This window comes from Dryobates pubescens, chromosome 1 (genome assembly GCF_014839835.1).
Source record: "Dryobates pubescens isolate bDryPub1 chromosome 1, bDryPub1.pri, whole genome shotgun sequence".
Taxonomy (NCBI): Eukaryota; Metazoa; Chordata; class Aves; order Piciformes; family Picidae; genus Dryobates; species Dryobates pubescens.
This window is the reverse complement of record NC_071612.1, coordinates 16,710,156-16,726,373: the sequence shown is the minus strand read 5'-3', so window position 1 is coordinate 16,726,373 and position 16,218 is coordinate 16,710,156. Positions and strand designations below refer to the sequence as shown.

The window sequence follows — 16,218 nt, the reverse complement described above, 5'->3', positions numbered from 1 at the left end:
CAAAGATAAAATTTAATGAAAGTATGACTGCTTTTATAAAGAGAGTTTGTTTGTATGGTTTCCAGTGAAATGTATTTGCATTTTACATTTCCAACCAAATCCAAAGCATCTACTGTTGCAGGGAAAGTTTTAAAAGGCAAAAAACTTTGGCAGTTTTAAGCCCCTTTATTCTACAAACCTTTGAGAAATAATTAGAATTTTTTTCTTGAGTTTTGTGAAAGGTGCTCAATAAGATACTGAGAAATCTGACAATCTGCTTTCTTGCTCTATTAGCTAAGGCTCATGAAATCAACAGCGTACACTAACCAGTAAATTTGTTTTCTCTTTCCTATGATTGTTTCTAGCAGTGTTAGTTATCATTTGTCCATACCACTAGGTTTAAAAGTTCATGACCATATCTGGGGGTTGTGCCTTAGAGTCTTTTAGAAATTTCTATAAACTGTTAACATGACTGTAACTAAAATGAAGCACCACAGTGGTTATAAAAAAGCATGTAATTAGTTCAAAGTTGTGAGAATGCTAAAAATATGAACTAAGTAAGCACTTTACATAGGTTTGGGGTTTTTTTTTACCCCTAATAGAAATGTCTACTTTAACTGAGAAGTGGTAAACTGCTAACCTTTATAGCAATGTGATCTGAGCCAGAAAGACTCACCAAACAAAGCAAATGTGAAAAGGCCTTTAGAGAAACATTCATTTTAACCTTGTCTAAACGTTGTGGGTTGGACTAGATGACCTTTAGAATATCTTCCAATGCAAGATATTCTATGATTTCAGAGGTGCAAGTTTACCAAAGTTTAAAGTTTGTAGTGCTTTGAAGATGAAAGTTGCAAGACTGACACTGAAGACAGTTGTAAAACTGTGTTCAGACCAGTGGGGCTTTGTCTAGGTATGTTATAAACAGGTAAATTACACTACAAGCTAGTGAGGATGCTGACTCTTCCTCCAAATAACACAGCATTTCTCTTTTAAAACATTTCTCTTTTAAAATAGTCTTATCTTTGCAGGAAAGATATTTGCTGTAATGTTTGAATAACGTAGAGTTTAAATCTCTTCTATTATAAACTAGTTCCATGACTGAGTAAATAGTTGTGGAAAGAGAATAAAATGACCTTCAGTTCAGAAAGTTAACCTCTGTAATCCTTTTGTATTGTACAGAGAAGTAATTTTTAAAGTACAAAAGGGGAAGTTCAAATAACCTGAGGTAAACTTGAAAATTGCCTTTGATTTCAGTGGAGCTAGGATGTCATCTAGAATATTAGGAGTTGTATCTCATGTTGAAGTCACAGAATATTATTAAAAACTACAAGAAAAACGATCACATTTTCCTCTAGGTCTAGGGATATATGCTTCAGTTGATTTAGACATGTCTAATTCAGGGGATGATGTGTAAATCCTAGACAAAATTGGTGGGATTACTCATTCAGACAAGATCTGGTTTGTGCGTAAGCACTGCAGGTCTAAATCGTTATTGCAGGTAGGTTTATTTTTTTATCTCCTCCTCCACTTCTGAGAATTAATACTCTAATAAGAAAATAACCTCTGTTTACACAGGGCTAACAACATTACATGCTGTGCTTCAGGTTAATTTAAAAATTCAATTCTCTTAAGTAGTTTTGACAGAGACCCAGGCAGTTTCCTGAATGCATTTGCAGTAGAAGGCCTCTACATAATCTGTCTGGTTTCTTGTGTGGCTCTTTATTAAGATCCTAGAATAGATCTTGAACTCAGTCCAAAACCCTGTATTTTCTGAAATCTTTGAGGAATAGTGTGCTGGGAGATGGATCATTGCTTTTCATTTTATACCTGGGGAGGATAAAACTACTTTGTAGGAAACCTTCTGGCATGTTGAGCCATACCAAAAAGCTTTCAGACTATGCAAGAATCTCTCTGCTGGTATTAGTGATTGGAAGTATTGAAAGAACCTTGGTCCCTAAGCCCTTCAGTGAAGCATCAGAATATTTTGACACATGATGGTTCCAATGGGAATGGGACTATCACTCCAATAGTATTTTCACTATTATGATATGATGATTTTCACCTTTAATCACATTGGATACATTACTTAATCAATTTTGGACACTTTGTCAGTGGTCTGAGCTATTATTCACAAGGTCTTTGTACAATTTAATGTCCACTAAAAAGAATAAGGCAAGTCATAAAATTATATTTAAGTAACTGTAAGGACTTTGGATCAGATTAAGGAGCAGTGTTTCTTTTGGTCAGTGATTAACATGGGAGCCGAAACTGATTCAAAACTACATTGGAATTTTGAGAGGAAACACATTGCTATGCAGACCTCTAATAAAGGCACATGTATATGGAGGCAATCTTGTGTACCAGCCAGGCCATACCATTAGACACCATGGATTAAGTTAGAACCAGTTTAGAAGGGAATATACCATGATGGAGTGAAACATTTGCTGTAACTTAGAACCCTGACTAGCTCTGTACCTATATTGTGCATGTGTACAGTGCAGTTCTGTACTAAGAGCTGACGCTCATTCCCCTGTTACAGTGCCACATCAAGGCTGTCATTGAACCTTTTGACACCAGTATTGTCTACACTCAGTGCCCTGGCTTACTTGGCATCACAGGAACACAGGGAAATTCAGTGTCTGGTTTTAAAATTGTGCTAGTTACACCCTTCAAATTCTACAGAAATGTAAACATTCATGAGACTGGGGCCTTGGTATTCATACCTGTTTTTCATCTGCTAGTATCATTCATTTTACAGAAGTAACTTTTTTTGTTACGGATGTGGAGAACATGAATAAATAAAAAGGACTCCAACGTCAGCACCAATACCTCTTGTTTAAGATAACAATCCGGGCTATTTTTCACATTAAGAACACCAAAGTAGGGACACTCTGACAAGCTCTTCCCAGAAGTCTGAATACCTGTAAACACGCCTACAGTGCTTAACTTTCTTAATGGGATATCTGTTCTTAAAATGAGGCCCCCGAGTAAATGCTTGTAAACCTACTTTGGCTCAGCCTGGCTTCCTGAAGGAAAGCAATGCCCTTTACTCTTACTCTGAAGAGGTCAAGGCCTCCTGCTTTGGCTGTGGTTGGTAGACGCTATGAACCTGTGAGTTCAGAGGAGCTGTACTTGCAGTACATTTATGGCACCGTGAACATGCATCTCGAGCACACCTGAAAACGTGGCAAGGCTTTTGCCACACAAGGAATTTCTGTTCTTGGAGTCTGTCATAAGCCTTATAAAACCAGAGGAAGGACCGTAGTGATATGCATGCTGGCAGGCTTCCCTTGGGGTAGTGGGACTACATTTTAGAGACTACATTTTGGAGAATTACTACCATGTCATTTTAATTGCTGTTCTATCAACTTTACGTTTCTGCAGCCCAGTTATGGTCTCCTTCGGCTGATCAGAGGGGTGTAGGCAATGAGGTGTGTACAGTGTTCACTCAGGTGGGGATGCCCCAGGTCAAGGCTGTGTCCTGAGCAAGGGCCTCGGTGCTGCTGCCAAACCGTTCTGGTCCGACCGGGCTGATCTGCGGCCTGCGGAATCCCATCCCCCCAGCTCGGCCAAGCGGCCCATGGAGGAGAGGCCCCCTTAGCTTTTTGCGGGACACAACTCCACGCCGCAGCCGTCAGGGATCGTCGCGGAGAGGCACCTTCCCCTTCTCATTTCATCCGACCGCAGTAGTTTCCCGGCCTGTGCGCGGAGACTCCTCCGCGCCCCGCAGCGGCAGAACCCACAGGCCAAAGTACACCGCCAGGCGCCCAGGCCCCGCGGCGCGGCTGGCGCACTTGTCCCCGGCCCGCCCGCCCGGCAGGCACCGCCCCCGCCTCCTCCCCCTGCCGGACACCGAGAGGCGCGGCGGGCCCTCCCCGCCTGCTGCTACGGCGCTGGGCTCCCGTCGCCTACCGGCGGGCAGCGCTGCCGCCTCAGCGGCCGCTAGAAAGCGGCTGGGCCGCTGTGCATCTGCCTGCCGCCGGGCATGAGCTCCGGCTCCCCCGGCGGCCGCAGCTGTGCCAGTGGCGGCGGCGGGCGGCGGCGGAGGCGGCGGAGGAGGAGAGGAGGGGGCCCGGGAGTGGCGACCTTCGCAGGGGGCTGCCGCGGCAGGAGATGCTCTTGGTCCCAGCGGCACCAGGAGCAGCATGTTCTCCAGTGCCGACAGCGCTAGCAGCACGGTCGGGCAGCCTGAGGCGGCAGGGGCTATGGCTCCTGGCCCGTCGAGCTCGCACGGCCCCGGCGGCGAGGCCGGCCGCCGGAGCGCTCCGGCGGCCGCCGCTGTGGCTGGTGGCGGTGGCGAGGAGGAGGCAGCGGAGGACGAGGAGGACGAAGATCCCGGCACGTCCCGCTTCGTGCTGGCGGTGGGTCTGGTGCTGCTGGCCATGTCCGTCGTCCACTTGGGACAGGAGCGGGCCGAGACTGGGGGCGGTGGGCCGCCGTGTATGGCCCTGCTGCTGCTCCGCCTCGCCCTCTACGCGGGCTGCGGCGCTGCCGCCGCCGCGGTGGGCACCCTGATCGTCCTGGTGTGTCGCGGTCGCCGCCGCTTGCCGCCACCAGACTTCGCCGCCGCAGCTCCGGTCCTGCGGGTCACGGGGGTAAGTAGAGTGAGGACAGTGGAGCGGGGCGGATGGTGGCCGCGGTGTGCCCTCCCTGTCCCACCCGCAGGAGAGGGGGAAGGAGGCGGAGGGAGGCGTTGCGGGCCTCGCTCCGCCGCAAGGCGCCGGGCCACCCAAACCCAGTGCCCCGTTGTCCTCCCGCGACCGCTGCACCCTGCCCGCTCGCAGCCGCTCGTCGGGGCATTGAACGGGAAAAGTTGTGGCAGAGGGAAGCAGGTGGCAGTGAAAAACAAGTCTTTGCTTTGAGAGAGACCTTCGGATTGCAGGCATGCTCGTACCGGAGTTTGTTGTTGGCTGTGTCTCGAATCCTTTTCTGCTTCTTCAGTTGAAATGTCATTAGTGAGATAGAGGTGCTCGAAGAGCCAGCGTAGCATTGTGTAAATGTATGCTCTTAAGTTGGGCAGTTTCAGATAAGTCTTATAATGCTTTGAGGAAGTCCCAGCGTATTCTCAAACCGCTGCAGACCTCTACGCAAAAGATAAACAAACTCACGTTCTGTACAGCTGCAAAAATGTTCTAATTCACGTTCGTGAGCTCGTTGCAGTTCATTCCTTAGTATTTTTTGGTTTCTTCTGAATGGCATTGGTAGCACAAGGTACTTTGAGACTGACTAGAGGTGCTCGTCAAAATAGCTTTCCTCCCATCCACACCCTTGCCCCTGATAGAGTTATGAAATGTTCTGGAGCTGATCCTAGGCAGGCCTGAAAAGCTGTTGCTGGAAATGAGGATTTGCCTACCCTCCCACTTTGCCCGTAGGACGCCGGGTTGTGGTGTTTCACATCAAGGCAGTAATTCTGGCTGAATTCCCTTGGCCCTTCACCAGTGAGTTGTAGACCTTAGCAGGGTGTGCTAGTATGAGAAGTGCTGCAGCAGTAGACATTACTACCTAAGTGCTATTTCACTTCACTAGTGTCACACAGGATACGTGAGAGCACTCTACAAAGAAAAAGGAGCAAAATTTGTGTCACCTTAGCGTACAGCCTAGTTGTTCTGGTGACCCAGTTCATTAAGTTTAGTACATATACTCTTCTTGTTTGCATCAAGTAAATAATTCTGTCACTTCAGTGTTTCTGGGGCTGCAGTCAGTGCAGCTGAATTTGCAGAAAGCAGTGTGCGCTGGTAGGGCAGAGAATCTGTTAGAGATCACTTGGCTGATACAGTTGACTGTCATTCTGTCTTGCCATTTAGATCATCTAGCTGATCTGCATCAGATTTATTCCTTCATTTCTTGACCTAAGGAGGGAAAAAGGTGCTGTGTTTGAGCAATGCATTTTTCCAGGGCCTACATTTAATGGAAAGTGGCAGAACATTATAATCGGTAGAAGAGATCATTTGGCCAAGTGGTCAGTGACTTAAATTAACAATACTAGTTGGGTGCATTCAGGATCTGTTTGTGGCAGTGGCCAAGTGTGATACTTGGTTTGTCTTCTAGTTAGACTTTCCTTAAATCCTCTTTGCTCAGGGAGTCAACATCAGGGTGTGAATGGAGTGAAGAATAAATTGTGTGTGTGTGTATTACAAGTGGGAAATAGGGAAGTGAAAAGATGTATGTGACATACAAAGTCAACAAGTGACAAGCAGAAGGTTCCTGATCTGTATGTAGTGTATTCAGTGTGTACAGCTCAGTATTGTTCAGCTAGGGTTTTTTTGTAGAGATGCTGAGGAACAAATGTTAAGTGCATAAGCACCTGAGTAATAAAGGACTACGTGCTTTGGGATTTCACTGTTCAACTATCTTACACCAAATGGAAACAAAGGGGAGGAAAATGGAAAAAAAAAAAAGAAAAAAGCATCAGTAGTAAATTCCTGTTGTCTTCAAATCTGCAAGATTAGGTATTTTGGTGATAATGGCATAGATCCAGTGACATTTATATGCTGGTACACTTATCTGAACATTTGGCTATGTGTTCATTCATTATTAAGAAAATGTATTATATACGTAGCACATATCCATAGAACAAAAAAATCTTTGTGTAAACTTCATAATTTGAAATCTCCCTGCTGCCACAATCAGAAGCAACTGTCAGATCTGTGAAACAATGAAAATAGGTTTAATTTGGGAAGGAAAAAAAAATTGAGGAAAAAACCCTGTAATTGTGAAATACATGATACATAAGTCCACTGAACAGGAGTGAAACTAGAACTGTCCAGAGACAAATACTGTCATTTCAGTTACTATACCATGAGCACTTTCTTTTTTTTTCTTCAAAATGTTCTCTTTTTGTGTGCATCCATTGGACTAGTCTGTAGTGCACACCTGCTCTTGCTTTGTGCTCTTTGGGTTTATTGTAGCCCTGTGGTATATGTTTGTTGTTTCAGAAGAGAATTGAAATCTGGTATTTAAAAGTCACCGGTAAAGCAGCAGTACCTGCTGCAACTCTTTTGTTCCTGAGATAATTTCTTCACCCGCTCCCTGATTCAATTAAATTTTTTCTTGCTCTTCACGCAGTTCTCAAAATTTAACCTGGCTCAGTGAAAAGGGCTGTCAAAAAAAAAAAGGGCCAAGTTATCTTACCCTTGCTATTTAGAAGCTGTAATTCCAGGAATGTTATTTGGGTTTCTCATGCCTTTAGTTTACAGTTCTGTTGATTTATTTCTGATACAAAATGGCTCTAGGGCTGCAAAGCTCTTTGACATAGTTTTTTTTTTATGAACACAATTTTGTAGCAGTTCCTAATTGATCCTTCAGCAACATGTAGCTGTAGAAAAGAATAGTGTCTGTGTAGGCAGCATGTGGAAGGGTAGGCCATTCACTAAAATGAGTCTTGCGAAGTTTTCTTCATACATTTACCTTTGAAAATGCCTAGGTTAATATTTATATTTCATATCCTTTTTTATTTACAAATCTTTGATAAAGCCTGATGTCTTTCCATAGATCCTGGGTGGTTTTGGTTTGGTGGTTTTGTTTGTTTGCTTGTGGCTTTTTTTGTTTATTTGCGGTGTTTTGTTGTTGTTTTGTTTTGTTCCCCCTCCTCCTCCTGGAAGGCAGTAACAGGATGCCTGTTAAGCTAGGATTTCTTCAGCATTGTTGCATCTTTTCCTCAAGAATGGAGGAGAAAGCTCTGTTGGCCTAATAATTTAAAAAAAAGAATTTATGTTTTTCCTGGGAAAGAGTCTTATGGCTGGTGTCTTGCTCGGCATGTGTTTTGTGTATGTAAACTCAAGGTAGACTGCTTAATTTCTTTTCTTTGAGTGATTTTCACATTTGAGTTAGCAGGTGAGGAAACACCAAGTATTCAGTAATAAATATTTACTCACCCCTTGTAAGGTGAGTGGGAGTGCTTTTGGTTGACTTTCAGAAGGACTTGGATGAAGTTCTTTATGCTGTGCTGAAAAAAATGGATTTTTTTGGTAAGCTCTCTATTCTCAAGCACTTACAGTGTGAGTTTAGTGCTGTTGGTTTTCATGGACCTGTTCATGCAAGAGAGTTACTTGGGTAAGGAGGTGTTGTGTGGCTGGCTCAGACTTCAGAGTAGCGAAGTATATGCCTTTATTCATTTTGTCTGAGCTTGCTGCTTTGAGAAGCCATATTTCCATATGAGAAGCTGTGCCTTGTCCTAAATACTGTTTGCATAACCCATTTGAGACTTGAAAGCTAAAGATTTTATGCTAAAGTCAGGTATCTTAGCAAGAGCATTTGAAATTAGCTGCTAACTGTAAAGCAAGCTGTGCAGTTTGCATGTCTGTCATGAGATATGCTTTCAACATAGCCTTCCTGTATGTGAGAGCTTTGGTCACAAGGTACATCTGGGCAATCTTCTGACTTCCACATAAAGCTTTGTTTCTTCCTGTGTTTTATATTTTCACTGGGAAGAGAGCTATACAGGCAGCTCATCATATTACTTTACTTACCAATTCAAGTACTTGCAGGCAATAATATTGTTAAATAGTTTCTATAGATATCAAAATAGAATCAAACAATGCCTCAAAATCACATATTATGTTATCATCAGGTATTTTTCAGCACTTCTTAGGAACTGCTGTAGGACAAGATTATTTGTGGCGGTGGAGGACAGTGAGATGTAAGACAGTAAAGAGGCATGGTGATGCAACTGTGCTTTCATAAAATGTCTGTCTCAAAGGAGGTTTTCACTTTTCAAGTATCAGTTGCTGTGCTCGTATAGCCCTGGTTAGAATGTGTGTCACATCTATAAATTCACTTCAGTGCTTCCTACACTACTGTTAACTTGTGTGGTTGTAGGAGAGATGGCTTTAACTCTTCATAAGAAGCAGCAGGTTATCCAGGTTAGTGGAAAGGAAAAGGGAAAAGCTTCTTCTCACGTTTCCAGTGTGCGTTGTATCTCAGCCAGAAAAACCTGGCAGGACAGAATTTTCTTTTCAGCAAAGTGTTTTGACTCTGATTCAAAGCAAAACCCATGAATAATAGAGAGCTGGGTTATCAGCATCATTTAAATAATGCAAAAGTCAAGGATTAGTTTATTAGATTTAAGAGCTATATTTTAAATTCAGATTAAATGAATGATACTCTGTATAGAGAGTGATGCACCTGGACTGTCTTGCAGCACTAACAGAAAGGTAATGAAAGTGGGTGGGGTTTTTGTTTTGTTTTTTTGGGGGGGTTGTTTGTTTGGTTTTTTCCCCCAGCAAAAAGGGTACACTGTTTCTAATGTCCTGGTTTTAGTTTCCTATGGTTAATAGTTGCCACTGATTTTGAGTATTTCCTTAAAAGTCAGTTCCTAATGTGTTTAGTCACTTGTTCAGTAGCTCTCCATTTTCAGAAATTGTTTACTCTCACTTTCTGGCCCTGAATGAAATGTGGCAATGTTTTATGTTCCTAAGGGCTTGTTCTGCCCTTGAACATGGGCTTTCTGTGAATCTGGCACTAATAGGAGGGCGTGGTATCGTGCTTTAACTCCAGCTGGCAACTGAGCGTCACACAACCACTTGCTCACTACTCCCCAGTAAGACAGGAGAGAGAATTGCAAGACTAAAAGTAAGAAAACTTGTAGGTTACAGATTAAAACCAGTTTAATAGGTGAGCAAAAGCCTTGCACAAAAGTGAAGCAAAACAAGGAATTTATTCACCACTTCCCATTGGCAGGGCTTCATCACGTGTAACAGGTACTTGGGAAGACAAACACTATCACTCCAAATGTCCCTCCCTTCTTCTTCCCCCAGCTTTATGTGCTGAGAGTGATTTCACTGGATGTCCCTTTGGTCAGTTGGGGTTTACTGTATCCTCTCCCAGCTTCTTGCCCCACCCCCAGCCTGCTGGCTGGTGGGGCAGAAAAGGCCTGGAATACTGTGTAAACACTGCTCAGCAGTAGCTAAAACATCCCTGTGTTATCGACTCTGTTGTCAACACAAAGCCAAAATTTATCCCATAGTAGCTACTGTGAAGAAAATTAACTCTTATCCCAGCCCAAACCAGTACACAGTGGTAAATCTTCTCTTTGGATCAGGTAATCATTGAAATCTCCTGATCCTGGAAGATAGTACTAGATTTTATTTAAGCTATAACAGAGCAAGTAGTGGGATTATGGGAAATGATCAGAGTGATTTAAATGCAATGGCAACTTAACCTACGTTGAATATTTGTCATAATATCGAAGCTGAGTACTCTGCTTCTGTTATGTTCTTCAAAAGGAACAGGGAGAAAGGACATGTAGTTTTATTTTTCCATTCTCTGTTGGACTTCTGCCATCATATGAAGCTTGTGAATGTAAGCTTGCAGAAGCCCCAGCAGCTGTAGGAAGTGGAAGGTTTGCCATCTGTGGGCATCAATTTCAATAGTGATGCAAAGCAGTTCTTGAGGTAATGAGCAATTTGGAGCAGCTGTGAGAGAAGAGAAACTTCTTAACTCTTTTCAGTCTGTACACTTCAGTAAGTCTTCAAAAGTATTCATGGGGGTTTTCATCAGCCTAAAGCCAAGTGTGTTCCTACAGTCTGTCTCATTCCCTGGCCCACTAGGGAATATTGAGAGCTTTAATACAGCAGGATTTTTGCTGTTACTTTTGACAGTCATTATGGTCTCTACTTCCTGATCTTCTGTTGTGCTTTTTTTAGATTCTCTGGGACTCACAAGCAAATATTCTGATGTACTACTGTTTAAAAAATTTATCAGTTCTTTCTGGATTGAAAGAAGAGGATTATGCTTGGTTAGTTTTTAACAGAACTGCGTCTGGCACTTTGTTCTTAGTGCTGTCTCTCACATAGGCAGGTTTTGATGAGTTCACTGCTAGGGAAGTCCTGAAATTAAAATAATGAAGTATTGTGGGACTGCATCAAAAGATGCATTGCTAGCAGATCCAGAGAGGTGATTTTGCCACTTTACTCTGCTTTGGTGAGACCTCACCTGGAGAACTGTGTCCAACTCTGGAGCCCTCAACATAGGAAGGACATGCACCTGATGGAGCGGGTCCAGAGGAAGGCCACAACAATGATCAGGAGGTTGGAGCACCTCTGCTGTGAGGATAAGATGAGGCAGCTGGGGTTTTTCAGCGTGGAGAAGAGGAGGCTCCAGGGAGACCTAATAGCAGCCTTCCAGTACCTTAAGGGAGCCTACAGGAAGGACGGAGAGAGACTGTTTACAAAGGCCTGCAGTGACAGAACAAGAGGCAGTGGCTTCAAACTGGAGAAGAGCAGATTTAGACTGGATGTTAGGACCAAGTTCTTTACTATGGGGGTGGTAGAGCACTGGAAGAGGTTGCCCAGGGTGATGGTTGAGGCCCCTTCTGTGGAGATACTCAAGGTGAGACTCAATCAGACATTGAGCAACCTGATCTAGTTGAGGATGTCCTTGCTGAATGCAGGATGTTGGACTAGATGACCTTTGGAGGTCCCTTCCGGCCCAGACCATTCTGTGATTCTATGACTCTTAGCAATTTCAGGAATACTTAAAAATTCTAAGAATATTGCATGAGTTGTACATGTTCAGTGGCAGCCTGTTACACTTTGGGGCCTGTAGCTTGAACATTTCTGCTACATTTTATTTTTAGGGATCTGTGGAATATGTTATCCTCAGGGATTTATAAAACCTAACTTCAGCTGAGAGAGTTTAAAATCAGAGTGTTGTAAAGAATTGAAGTTTTGTCAGGGCTGCATGTGTTGATTACCTGCAGGTGTAATTGAAAGTTGGTAAGTTTATTCTTCCATGAGATTGATCTCAGTAGGTGAAATGTTTCTCAGTCTCTGTGTCTTGCTTATTTGTCCTGTAACTCCTTAATGGTGCCAACCATAGTTTTTCTCCACATCCTTTTATCTGGTATGTATATTTAGAAATTTCTTTTGTTGTCATGAAACCCATGCTGTTTCCTTCTGTTATACCTGTGCCATCTTTGGCTCTCCATTGTATTGTGCTTGGCATTTAATTTTCTCAGCATTGTGATAGATTGACATTTCATATTTTGCTGTGAATCAGGCTGCTTTTACTTTTGTAAGGATTGCTTTTCACTTGAAGTATCTTATGAATGACAAAATGAGGGAGCTAGTTCATTTCTCCTGGTAACTGAACTATGCTGAGTCAATGGAATGAGGGAGAGTGGGCTCATTGGGATCTTGCTGTCAAAGTCTCTGGCAAGGTGTCCTAAAGGTGAAATCAAAACCTCTGTAAGAAGGTGAAGAGGGAAAGCCTCTGCAGCTGAGGAATGAGTATGTGCAGTTCTTTGTGGCTTCTCAGCAATCTGGTTTTCATAGCATGTGGCTCTTTTGGCCTTGAAGTATAGGCCATAGGTTCTTTGTTTTTTGACAGAGAAGGAGAATGTGGAGATGTTCAGTAGACTCAGGCTGTGCATGCACCCTGCAGATTCACATAAGCCTTTATTCTGATGGAAATATCAAAGATCTCAGCAGAGAATAATGCTGTGTTCTTTGCTGAGCAGAAATTAGAGTGCTGTCTTACCAATATTTTCTTAGCTGTGCTGATGGGAATGAAAGTGTTAGCTAAGAAAAGCTTCATTTTCATATTTTTATCTGTCTAGTATTACATGAAATCTCAGTTGAAGGTAGTTCTGCCCTGATTATAATGTTTTTATATTGCAGCAGTTTTATTGGTTTTTGAACACTGTACATTTAAGATAGAAGATTCCCATGTCATAAGTGTGGCTTACATGTTCTAGAAGCTGCTGTTAGTGGAAGTAAGATATGCTAATATTATAAAATAGTTACTGAGTTAATGATGCTTAATGCACTTGAAATATGCTAACCCTATTACGCTGATTTTTAGATTGGTGATTATGGTATCCCTTAATGTATGTAGATTACTGCTTAATGTGAGGCATACATACTTGCTTTGTAATCTTAAATAGAACTATAGGTATTAATTAAAAATACTAACTCTTGTGAATAGAAATGTTATTATTGCTTCATAAATTGAAGTAATACTAACTACTCCTTCTACCTGAATGGGTTAAAGATGAATTTGTGGAGCATTCAGTGAAGTGTTACATGAAACTGTGCCTCTCTATCATCAAAGTCCAATTTGGCGTTAATGTATTTTTTTTTTTACAAAGACAAGAAGAAAGTTAGTAGAGCAGTAGTGGGTGAAGCAAGTAGCTATGAGTAACTGGGTGGTTCTTGTATGCTGAATTAGATGACGTTTTTGCCTCTTACATCAGTGATTAAGCCAAATGTCTTATGCACAATGCCCATTTATATTGGGGAATCTGTCCTGAGCTCAGTTCTAGTTTTGTTGACATTGAGTTAATGTAATAGAAATAATTGTTAATTTTTCCTTGCTTCTGGCTTTAATTCCATGGCAATGTAGGTCTGTGTGTGGTGTGCCTGTAGCACGTGCCTGGTGTTTGATTGCTTTTGATGAGTTAGCGTTGCAGATGGATTTCTTGATAGTGGAAGATATTCCTGTATTCTCTGTGCTTTGCTGTTTGTTCAGTGTAGTTGTTGATACACCTTGAGAATTCTTTATTATTTGACATCTATTGTTTTCTTCAAAACTGATTTAGAATTATTTAAATTGTTTAAACCATGGATGACGCTGTCTTAGGTTTTGCATCTATAGAAGACTGAACCAAAGACAGAATTTCAGGCTCAGTGCAGCCTTGGGTTTCTTTTCCTAGGCTTTCTAGACTGTTTTCTGCATCTTTCTTTCTTAAAAGTATCAAACAATTCATATCATTCAGAAGTTTCCAGGAAGCACACACATCCTTTTTACTTTTTTAGCTTGCAAACAAAGTCAAAATTGGGGAAAACTTGAACTGTTCCAGGAAACAGTCCTCTGTGTGTGTTAGCAACCTCATTCTTTGCATGTGCTTTCCAAATGTGCTCTGCCTATACCCTTTAAAGTCATTTTGTCAAGCTTGACTTTGTCTGATTTCTGTCATTCTTAAACAATAAACTGAAAGGAGTGGATCCTGATTTGATCTCCCCTCCCGCCCCGCCCCTGCTTGTGATATTGCAGGTCAGGATTAATGGAAACATAGTGGGTTTTAATCAGTGTAAAAGAGCATCTAGGCTTGAGTCTTGTCTGTGTTAAATCCATTTATGAATATCTTTGGCTCAGTCAGGACTTTGCCAACTGTTTCACGAAATGTAGCACCATTTTCCTTTAGATGAGCGACATGAAGAAAGATGTGAAAACATTCAAGTCTTAAGTTTTCTGGCTGTTCCTGTTCCTTGCATATACACCCTCCATCTGACTTGAGGTGAGAATAAAATCTTCCAGTGAAATCTGCTGGATTTTTTGTTCTCTCAGCTGTTAGAATGGAGTTTGAACTGTGAGTTTTGTTAAGTCCTTCTGTTGTCACAGGTGCTGATGAATCTGTGTTACTGGGTTTTTACAGTTGGTTTTAAGGTGTTTGCTGTCATCTAACTCGGGGGTACCTGCTTCTTCAGTTAATTCAGCATTACTGTTGTCACAGAAACAGAATTTAAAAGCGAATTTAAGCTAATGAAACTATTTTTCTCGTAAATACAAGTTCAAAAGACTGAAAGGAAAATAGAGTTTGAACAGCTGGTCAAGGCAACTTGAGATCTGATACATTATCAGTCACTAAATTAAATTCACAGTTCTCTGAAGGATCATCAGGAACCATGATACTTCAGGTTGGAAGAAATGTTTGGAGGACATCTAGTCCACCCTTCTGCTCCGAGTCCAACTAGGTTGCTCAGGACTTTCTCCTGCTGAATTCTGAGTGTCTTCAAGGATGGAGACTGTAGCCTCTCAGACTCCATTCTGGGACTTGACCAGCCTCATAATTAAAATAGTTTTGCCTTGTAAGCAATGAGAATTTCCTGTGTTGCAACCTTGCCTCTTGTCCTGCCCATTTGCAAGAATAGTCTGGCTCTCTTTTTCTCTGCACACTCTCATTTGGTAGTTGGAGACAGCCGTAAAGTCTCCCCTGAACTGTTTTTTCTTGAGCCTGAACTAACCCAGCCAACATCACTCCAATGCATTTAAACATTCCTTTTTATTTAATTGTTAGATTCTCATCTGTTCTTGAAAATTTGCTCCTGAACAACATTGAAACCTGGTTTGGTTCTTGCTCTGTGCTTCTCTCTCAAACTGTTGCCTGGTGTTGTATGAATACGGAAGACTTTTCAGGAAATCCACTATACTGTGCATCTTCCTTTGCTTTATTCATGCAGCATGAACATCACCATTGCTAGTGCTGATACTCACTTTCTAGATCTTAAATTCTTTTTGATCACTTGTCTGTCTTAAACTTCTTCGTGCTAAACATCAGTGTTACTCTTTTTCTTAAAAATGAAAAGCTGGTGCCTTTTAGAAGTCGAACATGCCAACTATAGAGGATATTCTCAATGAAGTATATTCTTGCAGGCTGAAATGTGAGTTTATATCTTGGTGTTTAAAAGGCAGCGTTTCACTGAGTTAATTAATAGTTTGCCTCGTTAGTCACGCGTTCAAGATTGAAAGATCAAAGGATCAGTTCCTGCTCTGTGGAATTATGTAGATTGGATCATACTGCGCTGATGTGGAGCGAGCTACTTGCAATGATGTATCCACTCTGATGGATTTCTTGCTGCCCCCCCACCCCCACCCCGCCAGCTGTAAAGAAGTCCTGAACTAGGGCAGGTAGGCAGACAAGTATTCAACGTTGGTAACTTTCTTATCTCAGGTCATGTTTAAACTGGTTTGGAAAGGAGTAATTTGATTAGCAGGTCATAAGAATGCTTACTGATGCTTTAGGCCATTCTAAAACACTTCCTGCTAACTGTGTGGAAATGACAACTGTTGATGTCTAAGTTAGGGGCTTGAGGTTACCTATTTCTGTGCAGGTATGGGTCAGGTTAATATAAGGATTAGTCCTGTAGGACACCCAAACTAACCTCAGTGTTAAAGAAGATGGAGTATGTTTAGGAGCTGTCTTCACAGAAGGACCTGAGTAACTTTCTGTATCCCCTTCTCAGATGTATTTGGGATGTTTAATGTCTCCTCCTCTCTTTGAATTGCAGTTTTGAATCATCCAACTTCCTGCTGAAAATAAAGCAGAAAAATCCTGAAATAGTTGTGTGACTAGCATCACCACAGCTTTGCGTGGAGGAGGCACAACAACATTGGCAGTCAGAGGTGATATATTGGAGGCTTACAACAGTCATGTTAGGTGTTCTTCCAAACAATAAAAATGCTTTCTGAAGCCATCAGGGCAGGTATGGGGTATGATTTTTACAAGCAGCATGTTCAGGT

General features: G+C 42.2%; 1 protein-coding gene across 1 annotated transcript in view; it reads left to right on the top strand.

Annotated features, from left to right (window-relative positions):
- The first annotated feature begins 3,853 nt into the window (after positions 1–3,853).
- SNX25 (sorting nexin 25) overlaps positions 3,854–16,218 on the top strand; it is an 87,944-nt gene continuing 75,579 nt past the window's right edge. Inside the window, exon 1 of the mRNA XM_054161899.1 lies at positions 3,854–4,574. Coding sequence (XP_054017874.1) covers positions 4,125–4,574 — 450 coding nt within the window. The 5' untranslated portion in view covers positions 3,854–4,124. The remainder of the gene's footprint in view (positions 4,575–16,218) is intronic.